The sequence below is a fragment of the Herpailurus yagouaroundi genome, unplaced genomic scaffold (genome assembly GCF_014898765.1).
Source record: "Herpailurus yagouaroundi ecotype Mexico unplaced genomic scaffold, PumYag 139, whole genome shotgun sequence".
In the NCBI taxonomy this organism is placed as follows: Eukaryota; Metazoa; Chordata; class Mammalia; order Carnivora; family Felidae; genus Herpailurus; species Herpailurus yagouaroundi.
In genome coordinates, this window is record NW_024412394.1 from 67313269 (window position 1) to 67334939 (window position 21671).

At 35.2% G+C, this 21671-nt stretch overlaps 1 protein-coding gene and 1 pseudogene across 4 annotated transcripts in view; one reads left to right on the plus strand and one right to left on the minus strand.

The window, feature by feature from the left end:
* CEP57L1 (centrosomal protein 57 like 1) overlaps positions 1 to 16102 on the plus strand; it is a 78713-nt gene extending 62611 nt beyond the window's left edge. For all 4 annotated transcript variants that reach the window (XM_040474336.1, XM_040474335.1, XM_040474337.1 and 1 more), the window contains 7 exons: positions 4571 to 4687; positions 7619 to 7696; positions 8165 to 8251; positions 11293 to 11370; positions 11487 to 11731; positions 12980 to 13124; positions 14947 to 16102. In XM_040474336.1, coding sequence (XP_040330270.1) covers positions 4571 to 4687; positions 7619 to 7696; positions 8165 to 8251; positions 11293 to 11370; positions 11487 to 11731; positions 12980 to 13124; positions 14947 to 15165 — 969 coding nt within the window. In that variant the 3' untranslated portion in view covers positions 15166 to 16102. The remainder of the gene's footprint in view (positions 1 to 4570; positions 4688 to 7618; positions 7697 to 8164; positions 8252 to 11292; positions 11371 to 11486; positions 11732 to 12979; positions 13125 to 14946) is intronic.
* LOC121029878 (ubiquitin-conjugating enzyme E2 D3-like) lies at positions 9522 to 10086 on the minus strand (annotated as a pseudogene).
* Positions 16103 to 21671: the final 5569 nt, after the last annotated feature.

Here is a 21671-nt window from a genome sequence, read left to right on the forward strand (position 1 = left end):
CCATACAAATTTTAGGATTGTTTGTTCTAGCTCTGTGGAGAATGCTGGAGTTATTTGGGTAGGGATTGCTATTTGTTTTTATTTTGATTGACATCTGGCTTGTTTTCTGTTTGGGGATAGGATGAATAAAGCTATTATGAATATTCTTGTACAAATCTTTTGTGGATGTATGTTTTATTTCTTTTGGGTAAATATCTAGTAATAAAATTGTGATGCCACAGGTAGGTGCATGTTTAACTTTATAAGAAACTTCTTAACTGTTTTCCAAAATATTTTTCTTTAGAAGTTATTGGTTTGCATTTTTCTGTGTGCTCCATCTGGAATTTATGTATGCCGAGAGAAAATGTTGAAGGTTACATTTCTTTTCATGTGGATGTCCAGTTGTTCCAGCACCATTTGTTACAATACTATCCTTTCTCCCATTGAATTGTATTGGCAGCTTTGTGTATAGTTGATTGACTATATAGATAAAGTCTGTTTCTGGGACCCTGTATACCATGTAGCTGTAAAATAAGTCTTGAAATCAAGTAATGCAAATCTTCCCACTTTGTTCTTTTTGAAGATTATTGTGGTTATTATAGATCCTTTGCACTTCTATAAACATTTTATATTCAGTGTGGCATTTTCTAAAAAATAAGTCTTCTGGGATTTTGTCTGTGGTCTTGTTAAATCTGGAGATCATTTGGAGGAAAATTGACATCTCAAAAATATCTAATCTGTCAATCTATGAGCATGATGTAATTCTCCGTTTATTTCAGTCTTTACTTTCTCTTTGTTGTGGTTTGTAGTTTTTAATGAGGTCTTACATCTCTTATTAAATTTATCTCTAAGAATTTAATGTTTTTTTTTTTTTTTTAACGTTTATTTATTTTTTTGGGACAGAGAGAGACAGAGCATGAACGGGGGAGGGGCAGAGAGAGAGGGAGACACAGAATCGGAAACAGGCTCCAGGCTCTGAGCCATCAGCCCAGAGCCTGACGCGGGGCTCGAACTCACGGACCGCGAGATCGTGACCTGGCTGAAGTCGGACGCTTAACCGACTGCGCCACCCAGGCGCCCAAGAATTTAATGTTTTCTTAATGCTATGATGAACAGTATCATTTCCTCCTATTTTTCTATTACTAGTAAAATTGATATTTGTGTGACTTTGCATCCTATAGTCTTGCTAATTTGTTTGTTCCAGTAGTTTTCAATTTTTTAGGGATTTTCAGTATACATAATCCTATCATCTATGGATAAAGACAATTTTATTTCTTCTTTTCCAATCTTTATGGCTTTTATTTCCTTTTTTCACCTTACTGCACTGGCTATTACAGCTAATACACTTTTAAGTAGAAGTAGTAAAGACTGTCATCCTTGCTTTGTTTCTGATCTTTGGGGAAAGATGCCAATCTTTCACTGTTAACTATGATATTATCTATAGGTTATTCGTAGCTCTCCCTTATGAAGTTGTGGAAATTACCTTCTGTTCTTAGTTTGCTGAAAGTTTTTGTCATGAATCAGTATTGAATTTTGTTAATTGCTTTTTCTGCATCTCATCAGATGGGTCATATGATTTTTCTCCTTTATTCTGTTAATATGGTAAGTTACATTATTTGATTTTCAAATGTTAATCGATGTTGCATTCTTGGTATGGACCCCAACTGATTTTGATACATTATTCTTTTTCTACATTCCTTGATTCAGTTTGCTAAATTTTTGCCTAAGTATTTTTGTGACTGTATCTTTGAAGGATCTTTGTAATTTTCTCATAATGTCTGTCTAGTTCTGGTGTCATGGTTTTGTTGCCCTTGTAAAATTACTTGGAAAGATCTCTTGTTCTGTTTCCTTTCAGGACCTTGTATAAGACTAGTGTTATTTCTTCCTTAAATGTTTGATAGAATTAAAATTTGATAGAAGCCATCTGGATCTGGAATATTCTTGTGGACAGTTTTTAAATTATGAATTCAATTTATTTACCAGATAAAGGGCTACTTAGATTTTCTGTTTCTTTTTGTGTCTTTAGAGATGTCTCTTCTTTCATTTCTGATATTACTAATTTATAATTTTACTCTTTTAAAAATTATCCATCTACCTATCACTTCTATAAATTTTATTGATTTTTTCAAAAAAAGCAACATTATTTTTGAGAAAGCATCTTTTTTTCATTTCTTTTTTTTCCTTTTTGTTAATTTAAATTCCAGTTAGTTAACATACAGTGTAGTATTGATTTCAAGAGTAGAATTTAGTGATTCATTACTTACATATAACACCCACTGCTCATCTCAACAAGTGCCCTCCTTAATGCCCATCACCCATTTAGCCCACCCCCCTCCAGCAACCTTCAGTTTGTCCTATGTATTTAAGAGTCTAATGGTTTGCCTCCCTCTCTGTTTTTATCTTCTTTTTCCTTTTCCTTCCCTTCCCCTACATCTGTTGCAAGAAAATAACTTTTTATTTATACTTTTTTGTTATTTCCTACATAATTGATTTCCATTTTATTATTTCCTTCCTTATTGATTTTAAAACTTTTATTCTTTCTCTTAAATGTTGCCATTTTATGATGAAAGCTACTGAGTTCACTCTTAACCGCTTTACTTGCCTCCCACAGAGTTTGATGTTTTGTTTTGTTTTGTTAATTTTAGAGAGAGAGCAAGACAGGGAAAGGGGAGGAAGGGTGGGTGGAGAGAGAGAGAGAGAGAGAAAGAGGGAGAGGGAGAATCTTAGGCAGGCTCAGAGCGGAGCCCAATGCAGGGCTTGATCCCTCAACCCTCGGATCATGACCTGAGCCGAAATCACGAGTAGATCACTCAACCAACTGAGCCACCCAGGCACCCCAGATGTTTTGTGTTTTTCTTGTCATTCAGCTAAAAAATATTTTCTAACTTCTCTAGTGATTTCTTTTTAAATTTTATTGACTTCTCTTCCTCCTGATACTTCTCTCCTCTTTGTAGTAGCTGTTGTACAAGTTAAAATATGTGTTTTTAACTAAACCAGTTGGCCAAGAATTAGTATTAAAACATTTCAGTATGATGTACAATCCTTGCTACAGTGTGATTCCACTTGTCCCCTTTGTGCTACAGTTTTCATAATTTTATTTCTGTATGTGTTATAAAACTCACGCTACATCATTATTATTTTTGCTTTAAAAGGTTGTCCTTTAAAGAAAATTTAAAGAAATAAGATGGAATACGTATCTATTCACATTTTTACCATTTCCAATGTTTTTCTTTCTTTGTGTAGGTATGATCTTATGTCTGGTGTCATTTCCTTCAGTCCAAAGTACATCCTTTAAAAGTATGCTGAGAATTCTCTTAGCATATATTTTTCTGGACAAGTCCTTCCTTCACTATTATTGGTGAAGGATATTTTCACTGGATATAAAATTCTAGTTGGCAGCTTTTGTTCTCTCAGCACATTAAAAATGTGATCTCAATTGTCTTCTGAATTTCATAGCTTCTAATGAGAATTTTTATCTTCATTCCTCTGTGCATAATGAATCATCACTTCTCAGACTGCTTCTGAGGTTTTCCCTTTATCACTGGTTTTTAGTAATTTGATAATGATGTGCCCAAATATGGTTTTCTTTGTACTTACTCTGCTTGGGTTTTTTAATTTGTTATTATTATTCTTGGATCCGTCCAGTAATATTTTTCATCAAATTTGGAAAATTTTGGGGGCTTCTGGGTGGCTCAGTTGGTTAAGCATCCAACTTTGGCTCAGGTCACGATCTCACAGTCTGTGAGTTCCAGCCCCGCGTCAGGCTCTGTGCTGACAGCTCAGAGCCTGGACCCTGCTTCAGATTCTGTGTCTCCCTCTCTCTATGCGCCCCCCCACCATCTCACACTCTCTCAAAAATAAACATTTTAAAAATGGTAAATTTTTAGCCATTATCATAACTTCAAATAATTATTTTTGCCTGAATAATTCTTCTCTCCTTCTCTCCCTCTGTAATGCCAGTTGATATTAGACCACAGGTCACTGAGACTGTTTATTGCTTGTTTCAGTTTTTTGTTTTTTAATATTCTTTATTCTTTAGAGCAGTGTTAAGTTTATAGAAAATTGAGCAGCCAGTATAGAAAGTTTTCATATACCCCCTGCCTCCTCACAGTTGCCCCTATTATTAGTACCTTTCATTAGTGTGATAATAAATAACCATTACAAAACAATGTATAGATGTGAAAATATATGTATAACTTTCCTTTTCTCCAGTTTCTCTATATACTTTATTTCTCTGATAGCTGATTTTCTGTGTTATAATTAAAAGATATATCAATGTGTAGGTTTGGTCACCCTACAAATAACAGTTTATTTAATATATGTTTCACTGATGATGTTTTCCTTAGTAGAAATGTCATATAAACATACATAGAAGAGTTTGTTTCATTGATGCTAATATAGCTCATTTTTTAATATTGTTTGTTTTTTAAAAGTATTTTTATTTTTCTGTTTTTTACTCATAAGCACCTATGTACATGTATATACATGTTTCTTATGACAGATTTATTGTGCTTTAATTCTCAGAAGTTGTATTATTCTTGAGCCATTGGCATTACTTGCCAAATTCAGGTTTTGTTTTTATCCTTTCCAGGCCCAGCTTCAAAGGGAAAAAGAGCAAGATCATATGAAGCTGCAAGCAAAACTTGAAAAGCTTGATGTCTTAGAAAAAGAATGTTTTAAACTTACAGCAACTCAGAAAACTGCTGAGGTAAGCTTCCATTTGTTTCTTTGAAGTGATGATGCCAGGAATAAATCTATAGTATTAAGCATTATTGGCCCTATATGTGAATATACAGTAAATCTGATTTATAAAACTTCTTTAACAGCTCTTAGTAATCCAGATATGATTTTCTGCCTGTGGAGATGAAAAGTTAATGCATTCTGTCATGGCATGAATGAGCTTGCCTTTTGATGTAAAATTGTAATTTGGGCTTCTTCTGAAATGGCAGAACATTTTCATTAGTCAGATAACTTGCCTAAAGGATATTGAAAAGATTGACTTTCACCACTTACAGTCAAGTCTATCCTATATCCCATCCTGAAATGCCCTCTCCTTTCTCCACCCAAATTTTCTTCATTTCATAAGACCTTCTTCAGGTCCTGCTTGAGTTCTCCAATTCTCAGGAAGCTCTCCCTTTGAAATAGTACTGTCTTCACACTCTGAACCATAGCATGGATATAAAATGAAATACATGTGTATATTATATATAAAATACATATATATATGTATGAGTGTGTATATAGTCTGAGTCAAATTATATTCATTGTTTTGTTGTTTAATTGTTTCATGTATATTACTTTTGTTTCCTTACATACAGTGTAAACTGTTAAATAACAAGGAACATATCTTATGCTTTTTTCATATTTTAAAAATTTATTTATAACTGAAAAAAACATTATATTAGTTTCAGGTGTACAACCTAATGATGACCACAATAAGTCTAATTAATATCCCTCACCATACATTGTCACAAAATTGTTTTTCTTTTTTTTTTTAAAGGTTTTATTTAAACTTCAGTTAGTTAACATACAGTGTAATATTAGTTTCAGGTATGCAATATAGTGATTCTGCAGTCCCATACATCAGCTGGTACTCATCACAACAAATGTGTTCCTTAATCTCCATCACCTCCATCCCTCCCCCCATCTCCCTTCCGCTAACCATCAGTTTGTTCTCTATAGTTAAGAGTCTTTTTTTTTTTTTAATTTGTTTTATTTATTTTTTTAGAGAGAGAGAGAGAGAGAATGCTAGCAGGGGAGGGGGTCAAAGAGAAAGAGAGAGAATCTTAAGCAGGCTCCATGCTCAGCTCAGAGCTTGTTATGGGGCTCCATCCCACAACCCTGGTATCACAACCTGAGCCAAAATCAAGAGTCGGGCGCTCAACCGACTGAGCCACCCAGGCTCCCCAAGAGCCTATTTTTTACTTTATCTCTCTTTTTTTTTGTTGTTCATTTGTTTTATTTATTTTTTAAAAATGTTTATTTATTTTGAAAGAGAGAGAGCAGGGGTGGGGCAGAGAGAGAGAATCTCAAGCAGGTTCCACACTGTCAATGCGGAGCCTGACGCAGGGTTCATCTCACAAACCATAATATCATGACCTGAGCCGAAATCAAGAGTTGGATGCTTACCCAACTGAGCCACCCAGGCACCCGTTTTATTCCTTTAATTCCACATATGAGTGAAATCATACAGTATTTGTCCTTCTCTGACTTTTTTCACTTAGCATTATACTCTCTAGCTCCATCCACATCATTGCAAATGGCAAGATTTCATTCTTTTTTTATGGTTGAGTAATATTCCTGTGTGTGTGTGTGTGTGTGTGTGTGTGTGTGTGTGTGTGTGTACACATGCCACATCTTCTTTATCCATTCAACAGTCGTGAACCCTTGGGCTGTTTCCATAATTTGGCTGTTATAGTAATGCTGCTATAAACATAGGGGTGCACGTGTCCCTTTGAATTAATATTTTTGTATTCTTTGGTTAGATACCTAATAATGCAATTTCTGGGTAGTTCAATTTTTAACTTTTTTTTTAAAATTTTTTTAATGTTTATTTTTGAGACAGAAAGTGACAAAATGCGAGCAGGGGAGGGGCAGAGAGTGAGAGAGACACAGAATCCAAAGCAGGCTCCAGGCTTTGAGCAGTCAGCACAGAGCCCTACTTGTGGCTCAAACCCATGAACTGTGAGATCATGACCTGAGCCAAAGTCGGACGCTTAACCGACTGAGCCACCCAGGCGCCCCTATTTTTAACTTTTTGAGGAAACTCCATACTGTTTTCCAGAGTGGTCGCACCAGTTTGCATTCCCACCAACAGTGCAAGAGGGTTCCCCTTTCTCCACATTCTCACCAACACCTGTTGTTTCTTGTGTTGTTGATGTTAGCCATTCTGACAGGTATGAGGTGATATCTCATTGTAGTTTTGATTTGCATTTCCCTGATGATAAGTGATGTTGAGCATCTTTTCATGTGTCTCTGGTCACTGGATGTCTCCTTTGGAAGAATGTCTATTCATGTCTTCTACCCCTTTACTTGGATTATTCATTTTTGTGGTGTTGAGTTTCATAAGTTCTTTGTATATTTTGAATACTAACCCTTTATCAGATATGTCACTGGCAAATATTTTATCCCATTCTGTAGGTTGCCTTTTAGTTTTGTTGATTGTTTCCTTCACTGGACAAAAGCTTTTTATTATGATATATTCTATATATTATATTTATTATATGTCTTCCTATGAATTCCCTCTGCCAACAACTGCACCCTTATAATATGCACACAGTAGAAATTTATTGTGATTTGTCTATGTTTTGAATGAAACACTGAGACCCAAGCTATAATTGTTTGACCCTCTAGACCTCAGAAGTTTCATCATTACAATTTTGTTGCTGGAAGTTAATGTCTTTGCATGTACATTCTTTGCTTTCCCTTTGTTCCTCTTATATGTAATAGCAGATAAAGAAGCATAGGAAGGAAGCCAGGAAAAATCTTAGCATCTTTTGCCCTTTATTTTTCTTTCTTTCTGTTTAATTTGCTGAACTATTAAGAATCAAGACTCCAAACACTCTATTTGGAAAAAGAACAAAGGATATTTGACTCTAGGTTTTATATAACAATCCCAGGTTTTTTTGTTCTTTTGCAGGGCAAGATTAAACATTTAGAAGAAAAACTTAAGGAAGAAGAACATCAGCGTAAGCTATTTCAGGACAAAGCATCAGAAGTAAATAGAGCATTATATTATGTATCAAAATAAACCACAGATTATTTATTATACTTATTTTTCATTGTCTGAAGCCTATAATTTCTGCTTCATTGCTTGTTAGTTTTGTCTCTTTTTGCTATACTAGTGAAATTCTTAGTAAGTCAGCCAGTATATTTATATACTTGGATGCACTGCCAAGAGGGTCTTGTAGTCTTGAAATTTTGACATATATCTACGAAAGAATTCCTGATACAGATTTTCAGTTGATTGGTATACGTGTATTAAGTAATGCATTCTCTCATAAACAGAAAATGGTTGTAATTATCAATAGACTTAGTAGCTTTCACATACAAAAAATAATATTTGGAGTTTTCTTCCTCAGAAAGCATTTTTGTCTTTATAAACTGAGACTTGATTTCTCATTATAATGTCTTTGAAGAGCTTATTAAAACTCAGTTTTATAAAGCTTGTTCTTTAATATTGTAGCTTCAAACTGGACTTGAAATCAGTAGAATTTTAATGTCTTCAGTATCAAATAAAAAATGCTCCAAGGAGAAGAAGAAATCTTCAAAGGTAGGCAGATACTTTATTCTTATTTGCTAATGTCTATTTCTTTACTCTTCTAATATTTATATCTATCCATTTCCAAAAAGAATTTGAAGAGATTTATAATAAAAGACATGCAATAATGCTATGAAATGTGGATTAAAACATAAGTTGAGTGATGATGGTTTTAGGTTTGAGGATAGAATATTCTATAAAACCTAGGTTAAAGAAAGTATCCATAGTTGAGCACAAAACCTAGTTCCAAGCTTGCTTGACAATCAAAGCAAAAAGGAGCATGTAACGGTCAGTATATCTGTCTTTGTGAAATAACAATAGCATTCCAATTTTTCCAGAGAGACAGACATTTTTCTAGTTCTAAACTCTTTTTTTTTTCAGTTTGTACAACTTTATTGAAGAAAAATAAATCAGTTACTAGCAGAGCTATTAGTTGATTACTCATCCATTGACAGCTTGTATCATTTATTTAATGCTGTATTAAATGGTGTATTGGAAGATAGATTAACGAATAGCTCCAAGTCTCCTAACAATTTAAATGAAAATTTAAAAATGTTTGAGACCCCATTTTGGAATACAAAGGGTATTTGGCTTCTAGTTTCCATTCTCTATAGAACAAGAGCATGTCATTCCTATATTAACATGCATAAAATACATCACATTTTCTGTTCTGCTGATGTCATAAATTAATACCAATTCTCCAGTCACATCAGTTTTTTTTAATGTTTATTTATTTTTGAGAGAGAGAGAGAGAGAGAGAGGCAGAGTGCAAGTGGGAGAGGGGCAGAGAGAGAGAGAAAGAGACACAGAATCTGAAACAGATTCCAGGCTCCCAGCTGTCAGCACAGAGCCCTACGCTGGGCTTGAACCCATGCACTGCAAGATCATGACCTGAGCCGAAGTCGGACCCTGAAGCAACAGAACCAACCTAGGCGCCCCCCCCAGTCACATCATTTTTGAGCATAAAGTATCTCTAACAGTAGAAGGTTTAAAAAAAGAATGGGTACTTGAATAATGCTGCTTCCTTTGATGTGACAACCAAGCATCCACCTCCCTCCTGCTCAGGTGATTTCTTCAGTGTATTAGAGCAGTGCAGGATGGTTTTAGTCTCATAACCAAGTTAGAGTAAAGACACTGGCCACATAATACACATGCTTCTTTTTAAAAAAAAAACAATTCTGAATCTTGGGCAACTGTTCCCTTATAACTACTTTTTAGTTTCTAAAAGCAGTTGTTGTCCAAAGCTGGTCTTTGTCAGATGAGTATGCAAATGAATGGAGGGAGATAAACAAAAAATAACATTTTAAAAGATGAAGTCTGATAAGGGAGTAGCCAGATAAGAAAATCAAAAAAGGAACAGTAATTTAAAGTTTATTCCAGCTATAATGCAGGCTATTCTGACTTTAAGGTAGCATCACATAGCATACTTCTGAGCCCATTTCCAGGATGCTCTGTTGTACTTCTATTTTATAGATCCGTGCAGTCTCTGGCACTAGGGTGTCATCTGGGTTTGGATCATATAGCAGGGAACAAATGGATAATTTATAAATAATTAAAGCAGGAGATCACTGTGATCTTCGAATATCAAGGCAAATGCTACCAATCCTGTAGTATTTGAAAAATATTGATTGATAAATTCTTCTTGTAAATGCAACCTTAGGTGGTTTCAAGGAAGAGTCTATAGGAAAACGAATTGTCAAAAAGAATACACTGCCTCAATATGGGCCATCATTAGGTCCCATAATTGTGGCTTGCTGATGAAACATATCTTCCCCAACTGGACCTGCAGAACACTGTGCTAGAGGGTCATGGGCCAAATCACTCTTATTAATCCATTTCAATCCCATAACTTGTGCTTTTTGTCTGGCCCCTCACTTTCTCAATGGGGGCTCAAAGACTGGACCAAAACTCTTGATTATCTAGGCACAGGGAAGGATTGTCTTTTTGTCTCCCACTGGCTCTGCCAGACACAGGCACAGAGGGAGGGGCCAGGGCTTCCCTCAAGCTGCCCCTAGTACTAAACTCAGAGAAACGTATTCTGCAATACTTTATAAAAGTGGCACTAAATGACACAACAGATGATAACAATACAATAGATCCTGGAAGCAGTTTTATATAATCTAAGGTCACCAGAACCCATTTGTTAGAAGCACAGTAATAATTGTCTGTCAGTTCAGATCTTGGGAACACAGAAACTCCTCAGATTGGAAAAGTAGTAATTATACACAGTTGAAAATTTAGTACTATCAATAAATACAATAAAAAATCAGTGACAACTCTGCAGATGAAAATAAATCCCAATCTAAGCAAGGCCTTTAAGAATTCATAAGTGACACTGTTCTTAAGACTGAGAAAAAAAAAAAGATGCCTACGTATCTTGCTACTTCTGATAAAGAATAAAAATACTTACATACTTATTTGGTCCAGCTCATCCTGCTTTGCTATCAGTGATTAAGCTGTAGTACATCTATAACATGAAATACTACACAGAAATAAAAAGAATGTGTTGATATTTGGTGGATCCTATTGAAGGAGATTTGGATCGTTTTCAGTTTTTGACTATCACAAATAAAGCTGTTATGAACATTTGCATATAGGTTTTTGTGTGAGCGTAGGTTTTAATTTTTCTGGGATAAATATCCAAGAGTATAATTGCCAGGTCATATGAGAAGTACATGTTTAGTTTTACAAGAAATTTCCAAATTGTTTTCCAAAGTGGTATATTATTTTGTATTCCTACAAGTGATGCATGAGTGATCTGGCTTCTCTGTATGTTTGCCAGCATTTGTTGTTGTCACTGTTCTCCATTTTAGCCATCCTGTTAGCTGTGTAGTGATATTTCATTGTAACTTGCATTTTCCTAATGGCTAATGTGTTGCAGATCTTTTCATGTATTTATTTGCCGTACATATGACCTTTTCAGCAAAATGTCTATCCATATTTTTTGCTTCTTTCTAATCAGATTGTTCACTGTTGAGTTTCGAAACTTCTTCATATCATAAATGTCTTAAAAAATTTTTTTTGTTTACTCTTTTTCCTTCGTTAATATTTAGAAAACTAAATGTTTAAAGAGAGGACCACGTCAGCAAATTTATTCCAAGTTTGAATCACTGCCTATTACGGCTGAGAAGGTAAGAGAGGAAAAAATGCAGATACTTGTTCTGACACACTCCTGTTTTGTTGTAAGTGCTATTTAAATGCCATGAGTCATTTAAAATTGTTCTCAGCTATTTCTTTTCCCCTAAAGTCTGCCAGTGCAGGCCATTCTGTGAATAGAAGTATGCAAAGCCTCCTGCAGATGATGCAACATTATGGGCCACATATCCTTCAGAAACCTACTGAAGTTACCGAGCTTAGATGTCTCTACAAGCCTACTAGAACAAGTGCCCAGTGTAAAGCTGAACCTTCTGACTCAAAAAATTCCCTTTCTATTTGTGACAATTTGTCTGAACTTTTGATGGCAATGCAAGATGAACTGGACCAAATGAGTATGTAAGTATTTTTATTCTTTATCAGAAGAAGTAGCAAGATATGTAGGCATCTTTTTTCTTCTCAGTCTTAAGAACAATGCCACTTATGAATTCTTTACCTTTTTTTAAACTTAAAAAAAAATTGTTTTAATGTTTATTTTTGAGAGAGAGAGACAGAGCACAGAGGGGCAGAGAGAGAGGGAGACACAGAATCCAAAGCAGGCTCCAGGCCCTGAGCTGTCAGCACAGAGCCTTATATGGGGCTTGAACTCACGAACCATGAGATCCTGACCTGAGCCGAAGTCAGACGCTTAACTGACTGAGCCACCCAGGCACCCCTGCCACTTATAAATTCTTAAAGGCCTCACTTAGATTGGGACTTACTTTCATCTGCAGAGTTGCCACTGATTTTTCATTGTATTTACTGATAGTATTTAAATTTTCAACTGTATATAATTACTACTTTTCCAATCTAAGGAGTTTCTGTGTTCCCAAGATCTGAACTGATAGACAATTATTACTGTCCTAACAAATGGGGTCAGTTGACCTTAAATTATAACTCACAAATGCTTTTATAAGAAAGATTCTCCTTTTGCTTTTTATAATCTTTTTAATTAAGTGGCATTTCATTAGACAAGTAGGAAAGCAGTTTCTTGTTTTAAACTCTGTCTGGTCTGCATTATAAGTTTTGAAGCATCCATAGTAAAGATTCTGTATAGGATACATATTTTAAGCCCCAAGTTTAAATATATATTCAACAAAAATCCCAGACAATACGAGATTTGGGTAGCCAGCTAGTTGAAATAAGACCTCTGTAGAAGATATAACTAGTTCTCTTGACAGTCTTTCAGTAGGCAATCACCAAATCTAGGGATTTCTCAGGCAAATACTTTTATAGCTGGAATTCTTCCTAAACACCCTATATTAAGAATTCCAAAGTTGGAACTAAAGAGAATCCTTTAATACTTTTAGCTAAGGACATCAGAATGTTTTATTACATTTAGCCATGAGTATCAAAAATTTGGACTTTATTCTAAGGTTCTTTAAGACCCTAAGTCTAGGATATTTCTAAATTTATCTAATCTCAAATCACAAGAGCCTTTTATATTTACTGTAGATTTAATTAGATAACCCTACATAAAGAGACTGTCTTTGAAGATTAATATTTAACTGGCAAAAATTTATGATTGAACAGAATATTGTTTAATTATACCAAAGACATATAACATATAAACCATAATAGTACTTGATATTTGCTTTTCTTTCATAGGGAGCACAAAGAACTACTAAATCAAATGAAGGAGACTGAAAGTCATTCAGTCTGTGAAGACATAGAATGTGAACTAGAGCATTTAGTCAAGAAAATGGAAATTAAAGGAGAACAAATCTCCAAACTGATGAAGCATCAAGATAATGTAAGAAGGCTTTAGTTAAAGATTTTAATAAAAAGATAACATATTTGGAGTCAGTGTTATATCTCTGCATGATCTTTCAAATTTGAGCTCTGTGTATGTGGTTTAGTGAAAAGATGACAGATAGAAATTAGGCTTATTATAGAGCCATCTGCCCCATTGGAATAACATGGCCTCCATGAAGAGTTCTCCAAGATAATTGTAAAGTAAGGGGAACAAGAATGTTTAGTTATGTATTCAGAAATGACCTTGGGAAAATTTTGAGGGAGGCTAAGTTTGCTTTGCAGCCCTCCTGGTTACCCTTTTAACATTCTTTCCCTTTATTTTTCCTGCCCCTAATGCTTTAATGAAGACTCTTATGTTGACAGGTCTCTGTTTCAGTACCCATACATAACCTGGCTCCTCAAGCAGTACTCTAATGCTAAAACCATTGTTTGTACTTTCCCAGAACAAGTTAGGCTGTGTTCCATTCCCTGGGGACCTGTGCTTAACTAGCTATAGTGTGGTGGTAAGGGGGACTCTGTCCTTGCATGCGAATGCTTAATAACTAAGAATGGCATAGCAGTTTTAATATTTCAACAGAAGAATCATGGAATATGATACTATTTTATCCCAAGACAGTGATTCCATAGGTTGGATTATTAGCACTTTTACCCTGCTGGAGCAGAAGGCAGAAGTCTTTCCAGGAACCCTCAAATCACATCATATAGCTCTCTGCCTATATAGAATAGTCAGCATTCATATAAGTTGGTGATATATTAACCTCACAACTCAGCCTTCCCCGCTTTTATAGGAAAGTAATAAAGGATTCAGAATTTTACTGCCTTTATTCTTCTATGACCAATAAAGAGAAAAAGAGGAAATGAAACTTTTAAAGCAAATATCTTCATTTTACTGGCTTTTAAAGCTATAGTAAGTAAATTTTTTTGTATGATTGTGTTAGGGTGAAGATTATATAACATACACTTTCTTAGAATTGCATAGGAGAAATTTGAAGGGAATACAAACATAGTCGTATTTTTAACATGCATAAATTAAGTTTTGAAAAATATTATTTCTACTCCATAATAGCTATAGCAGTATAAATTTTCAAGCATTTTATCATGGTAAATTTAATTTCTGAAATTTAAATGGCCTTGGACACATACTAGGTTCTTAGCCAATATCTGGATCAGATCTACAAATTAGGCCCATGCATAACTGAAATAGACTAAGTAATGGACTGGGTTTGGCAGAAATAGGTTTTGGCTAGTTGATAGGTTTTGTTTCATTTAATTCCGTCAACTGTTACCAGATACCACCCAATGAGACATCTTTTAACTGGCATTCAGTAATACTTTAAATTCAGGAATACTTTTAAGTAAAATATGTATATGTACATTCAACTCTATAAATTCAGTGCTCATTCCTGAAAGGTCTTTTTCTCTTGTCTCTGTTCTCCAGTTTTTACTTGTTTCATATCCCTTATAAATCTTCTTGCAGCTTCTCACTGATCTTCTCAGTCCACATTGATCTTGTCCTACTTTGGCCTTCTCAAATAAACACCTTTTGTCCCACTCAGAGTTATCCCAGCCTGAATTATTCTCTACTTGTCACATTTATGCTTTTCTTTACTAATAAGAGCTATAAGCTTTTTGAGAGCAAGGTTTGTTTTATTCATTATATTTCTACCTAACTGGCATAGTGTTAGGCATATGATAGGTATTCAATAAAGACTGAATGAACTTTTTAATTTCATGTAACCTTTAAACCGTCAATCCAATCCATTTTAGGGTATATTTTTTATATCTTTTTTTACTGAAATGTTAGATTTTTTTCTCTCCAGGTCCGTAAACTGCAGCAAAAAATTCAAAAGTCAAAGATGAGTGAAGCTTCAGGTATTCAGCGAGAAGATAGCAGCCCTAAAGGATCAAAGAACATAAAAAATAGCCCCAGAAAATGTTTGCTAACTAACTCTCTTCAGAAGAACAGCAACTTTCATCCAGTACGAGTCCATAATCTTCAAATGAAATTGCGAAGAGATGATATCATGTGGGAACAGTAATAACACAATAGTAAAACTATCACCTTACATGAACTCTTGTCAATGAGATCTTGAATTGTCTAAAGTGGTTTTAATTTAATATGCCTTATGAAATTTTGAATTATGTTTCTAGTCCTTATAAAGTGTCAAGTTGTGATATTTTTAAATTAATGCATAACAACCTCCTAAGAGTCCCGAATAATAAATGACTGCGTTTTTGTTTCTCTGACTGAAATACCTAATCTCTCCATGTTTTAGACACATTGCTCATTTTGCAGACCTCTTAAGCTAAATCTAAGAAATTATACTGGATTGATGGTATTTAAAATTAAGTTAAATTTGAGATACAAGTACCATTCCACTTTTTTATTTAGTAGGCTTATAACCTTAAGAACCAATATAAAATGAACAGAGTAAGGAAAGGTCTTTTACCTTTCCTGGTGCTTCTTCCCTATCTTATTTTATGAGCTATGAAATGTTTTTCTTTTTTGTAAATGGAAGAGCCCTGTAAAGAAGCCTTTAGCCCAAGTTTTTATGTGACAATTATAAATAGGAACTCATGGTTACTTAATTTTTAGATGTCAATAACTTAACTGCAGAAGCCTTTTTCTGCAATTCCTATTCTCTTTTACAAATCCAGTGCTGCTTTTTAACACCAGTGATCTATTTATCTTATTCCTTTATCACTAAAACTTTTGATGAGTTTTAGTCTTTGCATTATGTATAATATTCATCAGTATAAATTGAGAATGTAAATTTCCAGGACCCACTTTTATAGGAAAGTACAGGAAAATGAAATTGGATGTTTTATTACCTTATCCAGGAACAATTCAGAGAAATATGATCTTTTTTAATATATTTTTAAGTCAGTGATGTCATAAGCAATGTCTTTGTATATGTATGCTTTATAATAAATTTACACTTGTTGACCTATCTTTCCAGAAACCTACGGAAACTATTGTGACTCTTTTGAACTTTTTTGTTTTTTTTCACTGAACTCCTTTGGGCCAACTAGAGAACTGAAGTCATCAGCTGAAGTAGAAATAGAAGACTGACAGAAAAGGCATAATAGAAAGGAGGAACTCAGAAGCTAGGGTAGCAGTTTAAGAGATGGTGATTCCAAAGGGTCAGAATTGACGGTACATTTATCTACAGCTGGGGGAATGATCAAGCTATAGGTATGAAAGAATTTTCAGCAAGAAGATAGCAGCCCTAAAGGATCAAAGAACATAAAAAATAGCCCCAGAAAATGTTTCAGGTCAAGATCTTGGGGAGCTAGGAAAAGCAATTATGTTAAAGACAGTCCTCCTAAGAAATTCCCTAAAAGTGTGTGTGTGTGTGTGGCGGGGGCGGGGGGAAGGTGGTAATTGTAGATCTCTGGTGAGGGAAGAAGAAAACTGATTCATTCTCACTGAGAGCAGAGGTGCTAAGTTAGAAGAACTTTCCAAACCTGAAGTGCAAAAATGACTGAAAATGGGCAAATGGATACTTGAAATTATCCTTGAAAGTGACTAATGATGGAGATGAAAGATTGTCTCTGGTTTAAATACTGCATGTGTCCTTCACCCACTCTTACTCCCTCTCCCTCTGCAGCTTCTTCAGCCCCAGAGACGTTCCACAGAGTGCTTCATCTAAATTCATTTTCATCACCTTACCTACTTTTCAACTTTGCCTTTTCTCCTTGAGAATGTGAGTGCTGTAGTTTAAACTTTGCAAAAAATTCACCAGGGCCGTAATGCAGCCCTGTCTCTTTCTGTGCCTTTGTTTTCCATGCACTTAGGAAAGTGGCTGACTACACTTAGCTTATCAGTAGTGAAGTCATCTCTTGTGAAACTGTATTGGTGAAACAAAAACAAAGTCATTCTAGGAACACTTGAATATTTTAGTTAAGAATTGACAGTTTTCTTGAAAAATCAATGTAGCGTAGGAGAAAAACCATAAGATTTCAGAATTAGAAGACTTGGGTTCAAATTGTGACTCCACCATTTAGTAGTTTGGACAATCAAATAACTTTTCAGGGCCTCCATTTCTTATTTGTAAAGTAGGGATTATATTGCTACCTAAATGAAGTAACGTGTCATAGAAACCACCCAGCAGAAGGGTTGGCATTGAGTAAAAACTCAATAAATGTTAAATGTGCCTGCCCTCCCCACCAAAAATTGTCAGACAACCTGAGTTTGCATGTGTTAAAGCCTGAAAGCGAGAGCCAAAACGTATTCTTTGTAAAAGTGGGAATATTCTAATTACTTGGGGTTTTTTTTTTCTTCTTCTTCTTTTCTGTGTCTGAGAGGAAATTGTTCTGGCTTATTCCCTAGCTCAGGTTTCTAGTGAGAGTGGGTAAAGAATATAATCTTACCATGGTGTAGAAATACATAATCACACATGGCAACTTGATTTGGAGTCTGTTTTGGTTGTTGGGTGACATTTATTATGGAGAAACACTAAAGAATTGTCTCTTGTTGCTCCGTCACAGCTACTGAACTAGAAATGTGTCCTGCTCACAGACTGCTGCTTACCAGAGCCTTTGACTCCTCAGGGGTGGAGCAAATGATTTCCTTCTTGGACAGGGGCAATCTGTGGCCAGTGTACAAGAGTTGCCATGGCAACCCTGCAGCTGCGCTCTGCCTAGCAGAGACTCGGTAGGATATCGTGGATTTTGTTCACTTAAGTGAAAAACAGGTTTGTTTGTTTTTTATTTAATCAGAAATTGAAAAAAATGGAATTGGAACTGTCTAGCCAAGACAGGTCTCAACTTCGATGAAACTGTGAAACTAGAAAGTGAGTGTTTAAAACAGCAGGTATTGTGAATATTCTAATTCTGGAAATAGCAGTTCGTGGAATCTTGAGTTAACTGTACTTGTATGGGTCATTGGCAGCCTAGCCATTTTTATTGGGTATTAGCTGAATATAGAGGGGTTGAAGGGACATGCTCATTTTTCAACAGTATAAGGTAAAAGGAGATACTTAAAATAGGGAGCTAGCTAGTGGTGGTGGTGTACTTAAAAGTTGTTTTTGAGGGACGCCTGGGTGGCTCAGTCGGTTAAGCATCCAACTCTTGATTTTGGCTCATGTCATGATCTCAGGGTCATGGCATAAAGCCCCAGGGTGGGGCCTGCTTAAGATTCTCTCTCTCCCTTTGCTTTTCAGCTGCTCATGCACACTAGTGCACATTCTCTCCCTCTCTCTCTCTCTCTCTCTCTCAAAAAAAGTTGTTTTTGAGATTTTTATATAGCCTTTTTACTTTAAAAATACGACCTATACAGGGGCACCTGGGTGGCTCAGTCGGTTAAGCTTCCAACTTGGCTCAGGTCATGATCTCGCAGTTTGTGAGTTCGAGCCCCATGTCGGGCTCTGTGCTGACAGCTCCGAGCCTGGAGCCTGCTTCAGATTCTGTGTCTCCTTCTCTCTCTGCCCCTCCCCCACCTGTACTCTGTCTCTCTCTATCAAAAATAAATAAAATGTAAAAAAAAAATTTTTTTTAAATATAACTATACAACTGAAAAAATACAACTTTTAACTATAAAGGAGTAGTCTTAATCTGTAACAGGACATCAAAAAATTAAATTAAAATTTGATTGCAATGTGGTGAGAATCAAACTAAGGGGGAAAGTCTAGTTGGTTATGCACAGTGGAAGGACTGCTCACCGTGGCCAAAAATGTGCCAGCTGCCATTGTTGGTGTAGAGTAAATAGTGAAACTCCTAATGGGGTTTCCTGGAACTCTATTCAGCTGTAACTAAAGCTGTCTGCACTGAGAACATTTAATTGTATGTGAAGTTTAGATAACTAAGCTGACTCCCAGATGTATAATAAGACAAAACTCTCTACGGCATAATAGCATCTGTGAGGGGGGAAAAAAAAACTCATTATGGGTTCCATGGCACCTTTTGATGAAATGAAGATAAATAAAATTATATTGGCTGTCATTGATGTAAAACTAAATTTACTTCTTGGTAATTAAATATACTTGGCCAATGCTTCAGCCTTTTTCTTCACAATCTATATGCTTATTTTCATGTAACTTCTTTAATTCCTTTTCCATATTTTGTTATGTAAGGAGAATTAGTCATAACAAAATTGTAAAGTTTAAAGTTTTAAAATATTGTCTAGGTCAGAGTTTTGTTTTGTTGTTTTTTTATTGTAGTTGTGAGTCATTTGAAGAATCAGGTGGATTTTTTTTTTCCTGGTAGAATTTTTGGGAGTGTTCTCCTTATTGGTATAGAGTCATCGAATTCTCATTTGGTGCAAGATCCTGCTAGATGCCATAGGCAATTATTAGAACTATAAATTAGCACACCCCACTGAAGAAGTTTATTTTTTACTATGTATGTATGGTTCATTGTGTACCTATGTGCTTTGATAGTTTCAGCAGAAAATAATAGAGAAGCAAATTGTTACTTTATGCTCTAAAGCAGTTTTGTGACAATATAGGTCTTGTTAATGACCAGTTCAGCAGTCTGCAGTGTTGGGAGACTGAATCCAATGTGCTTGGAGGAGGAACGTTGGGAATTATGAGTTAGCTGTCAAAAAAGATACGTAAGTGATGAATCACTGAATTCTACTCCTGAAATCATTATTACACTATATGTTAACCAAGTTGGATTTAAATAAAATTTGAAAAAAATTTTAAAGATAAAAAGTTCTGTGACATAATCATCTTTCTAGAATAATCTTTTAAAATAAGGGTGAATTTATCCATCATACTCTGTGCCTAGATTTTTCCTGCATAGATATTGCTTGTCTAGCCTTACCTCATTCTTCAGGTCTCAATTTACTGCTTCCTCTAGGAAGCTCTCTTTAAATCTCCCCTTTATCCCCCCCCCCCCCCCCCCCCGCCTTCTACCAAATCTGGCTCAGCTGCCTCTTCTTGGTATTTCTCCTTTGTTTGCACTTAGTATACTTTCTTGTTATCGTTTATTTGTTTGTCTTTCCCATAGACTGAAATCTCCCTAAGGGCATGATCCTGCCTTGCTTACCACTGTAGCCCAGCACTTGGCACAATACCTAGCCCATAAGTAGACCTCTCAATAAATATTTGATAATTGCTTGTCATGAAACTTAGTTAACCTTCTTTGATGGTCTCATCAGAGTAAGCATAATGGGTCAGGTACTGCTGTTTTAGACATCAGTTCAATTGTGCTGCTGTTTCATCTTTCAAGGATATGTGACCCAAGTTTTACATAACCATTGGTTAAAATATTCCAGTATTTTGTTGTTTGTTTGGGTGTACAGACAACAGGCACTCAGAATCATGCTTTCTTTGATTTTATAATGCTAAGAGGAAGAGATTAGAGAACAAAGGTAGTTCTTTATTTGTGTATTGGTGTGTTGGACATGTTCATTCAGGAAGTAGTTACTGATCTCTACTCAAGTATTTGTTGATCTCCAGGATACTGTGCTAGATGCTATGGGAGATTCAAAGACACATTATACATGAATTCTCTCTTCACGTTGCTTAAAGCCTGATAGAGGAGACTGTACAGAAATATAACAGAAGGAAGAAAACAATAGTTGACATAGAGGTATAATGACCATCCCAGAGAAGATGCTTAAATATTTGTCTACTAAATTTCTCATCTATTGGTAAAGTTGGCCTATTTGTATTTCTTCATTCTTTTTCTTGATATATATAGCTTTCATTTGCTTTTTCACCTCATGGCAGTATTGGACTAGGATTCTTAATTCTTATTGATTGAAGATACTAGTTCACTTAATATAAATTTCAAAGATGTATTGTCTACATAACCATGTATCAAGACACGAGTAGAAAAAATGGGTATGAAACACTGAAGTAAAATAAGGGAGTAGAGAATAAAGAAGATAAAAAAAAAAATCAAGCAATAATGACTGAGACTAAAGCAGAAAAGTAATAGTTTTTGACTTGCACAGAATTATGCAAATGATTACCACTCACTTTTCTTATGAATTTAAGCCACTCAATTCCTTCACACTTCAGCTTCCCCATAGGTTGGACCAAGTCAGTGTTTTTCAAACTGCAGGTCCTATCCTACTAATGGATTGTGAAATCCATTTAGTGGGTCACTATGAACACTTTTTAAATGATATTAGAATAGCATTGAAAATATCAGGGTACATCACACACAGAGAAGGTCGTCAATGTTTTTGTGAAACTCTGTGAGTACTGGATAATAATTTAAAATGTAGTCCTAAATGTTATTTAAGGAAGAAGAAGTTGGCTCTTAATAAATCTTTAAAAGGAATGTATTTGAAAGATGTGGAGGAAAGATAGCCAGTTTAAATTAGGAATACTCCCAAATATCCCTTATGGTTTGTGGCAATCTACTATTTATCCCAGAAATACTATTACAGATGTGTTTTCTATATTTTACAGATAGATGTCCTGTTTTAACACCATTACATTTGCTGGCCTATAGAACACTCTTTTCAAATACTAACCAACCTATATTAGAAAAATGTCACTTTTCTAATGTGGGCCCAAATAAATATATTCAAAGTGAATCCCTTAACAAATGACCTCATTATTCTTCATCCATTGTTTCTATCTAG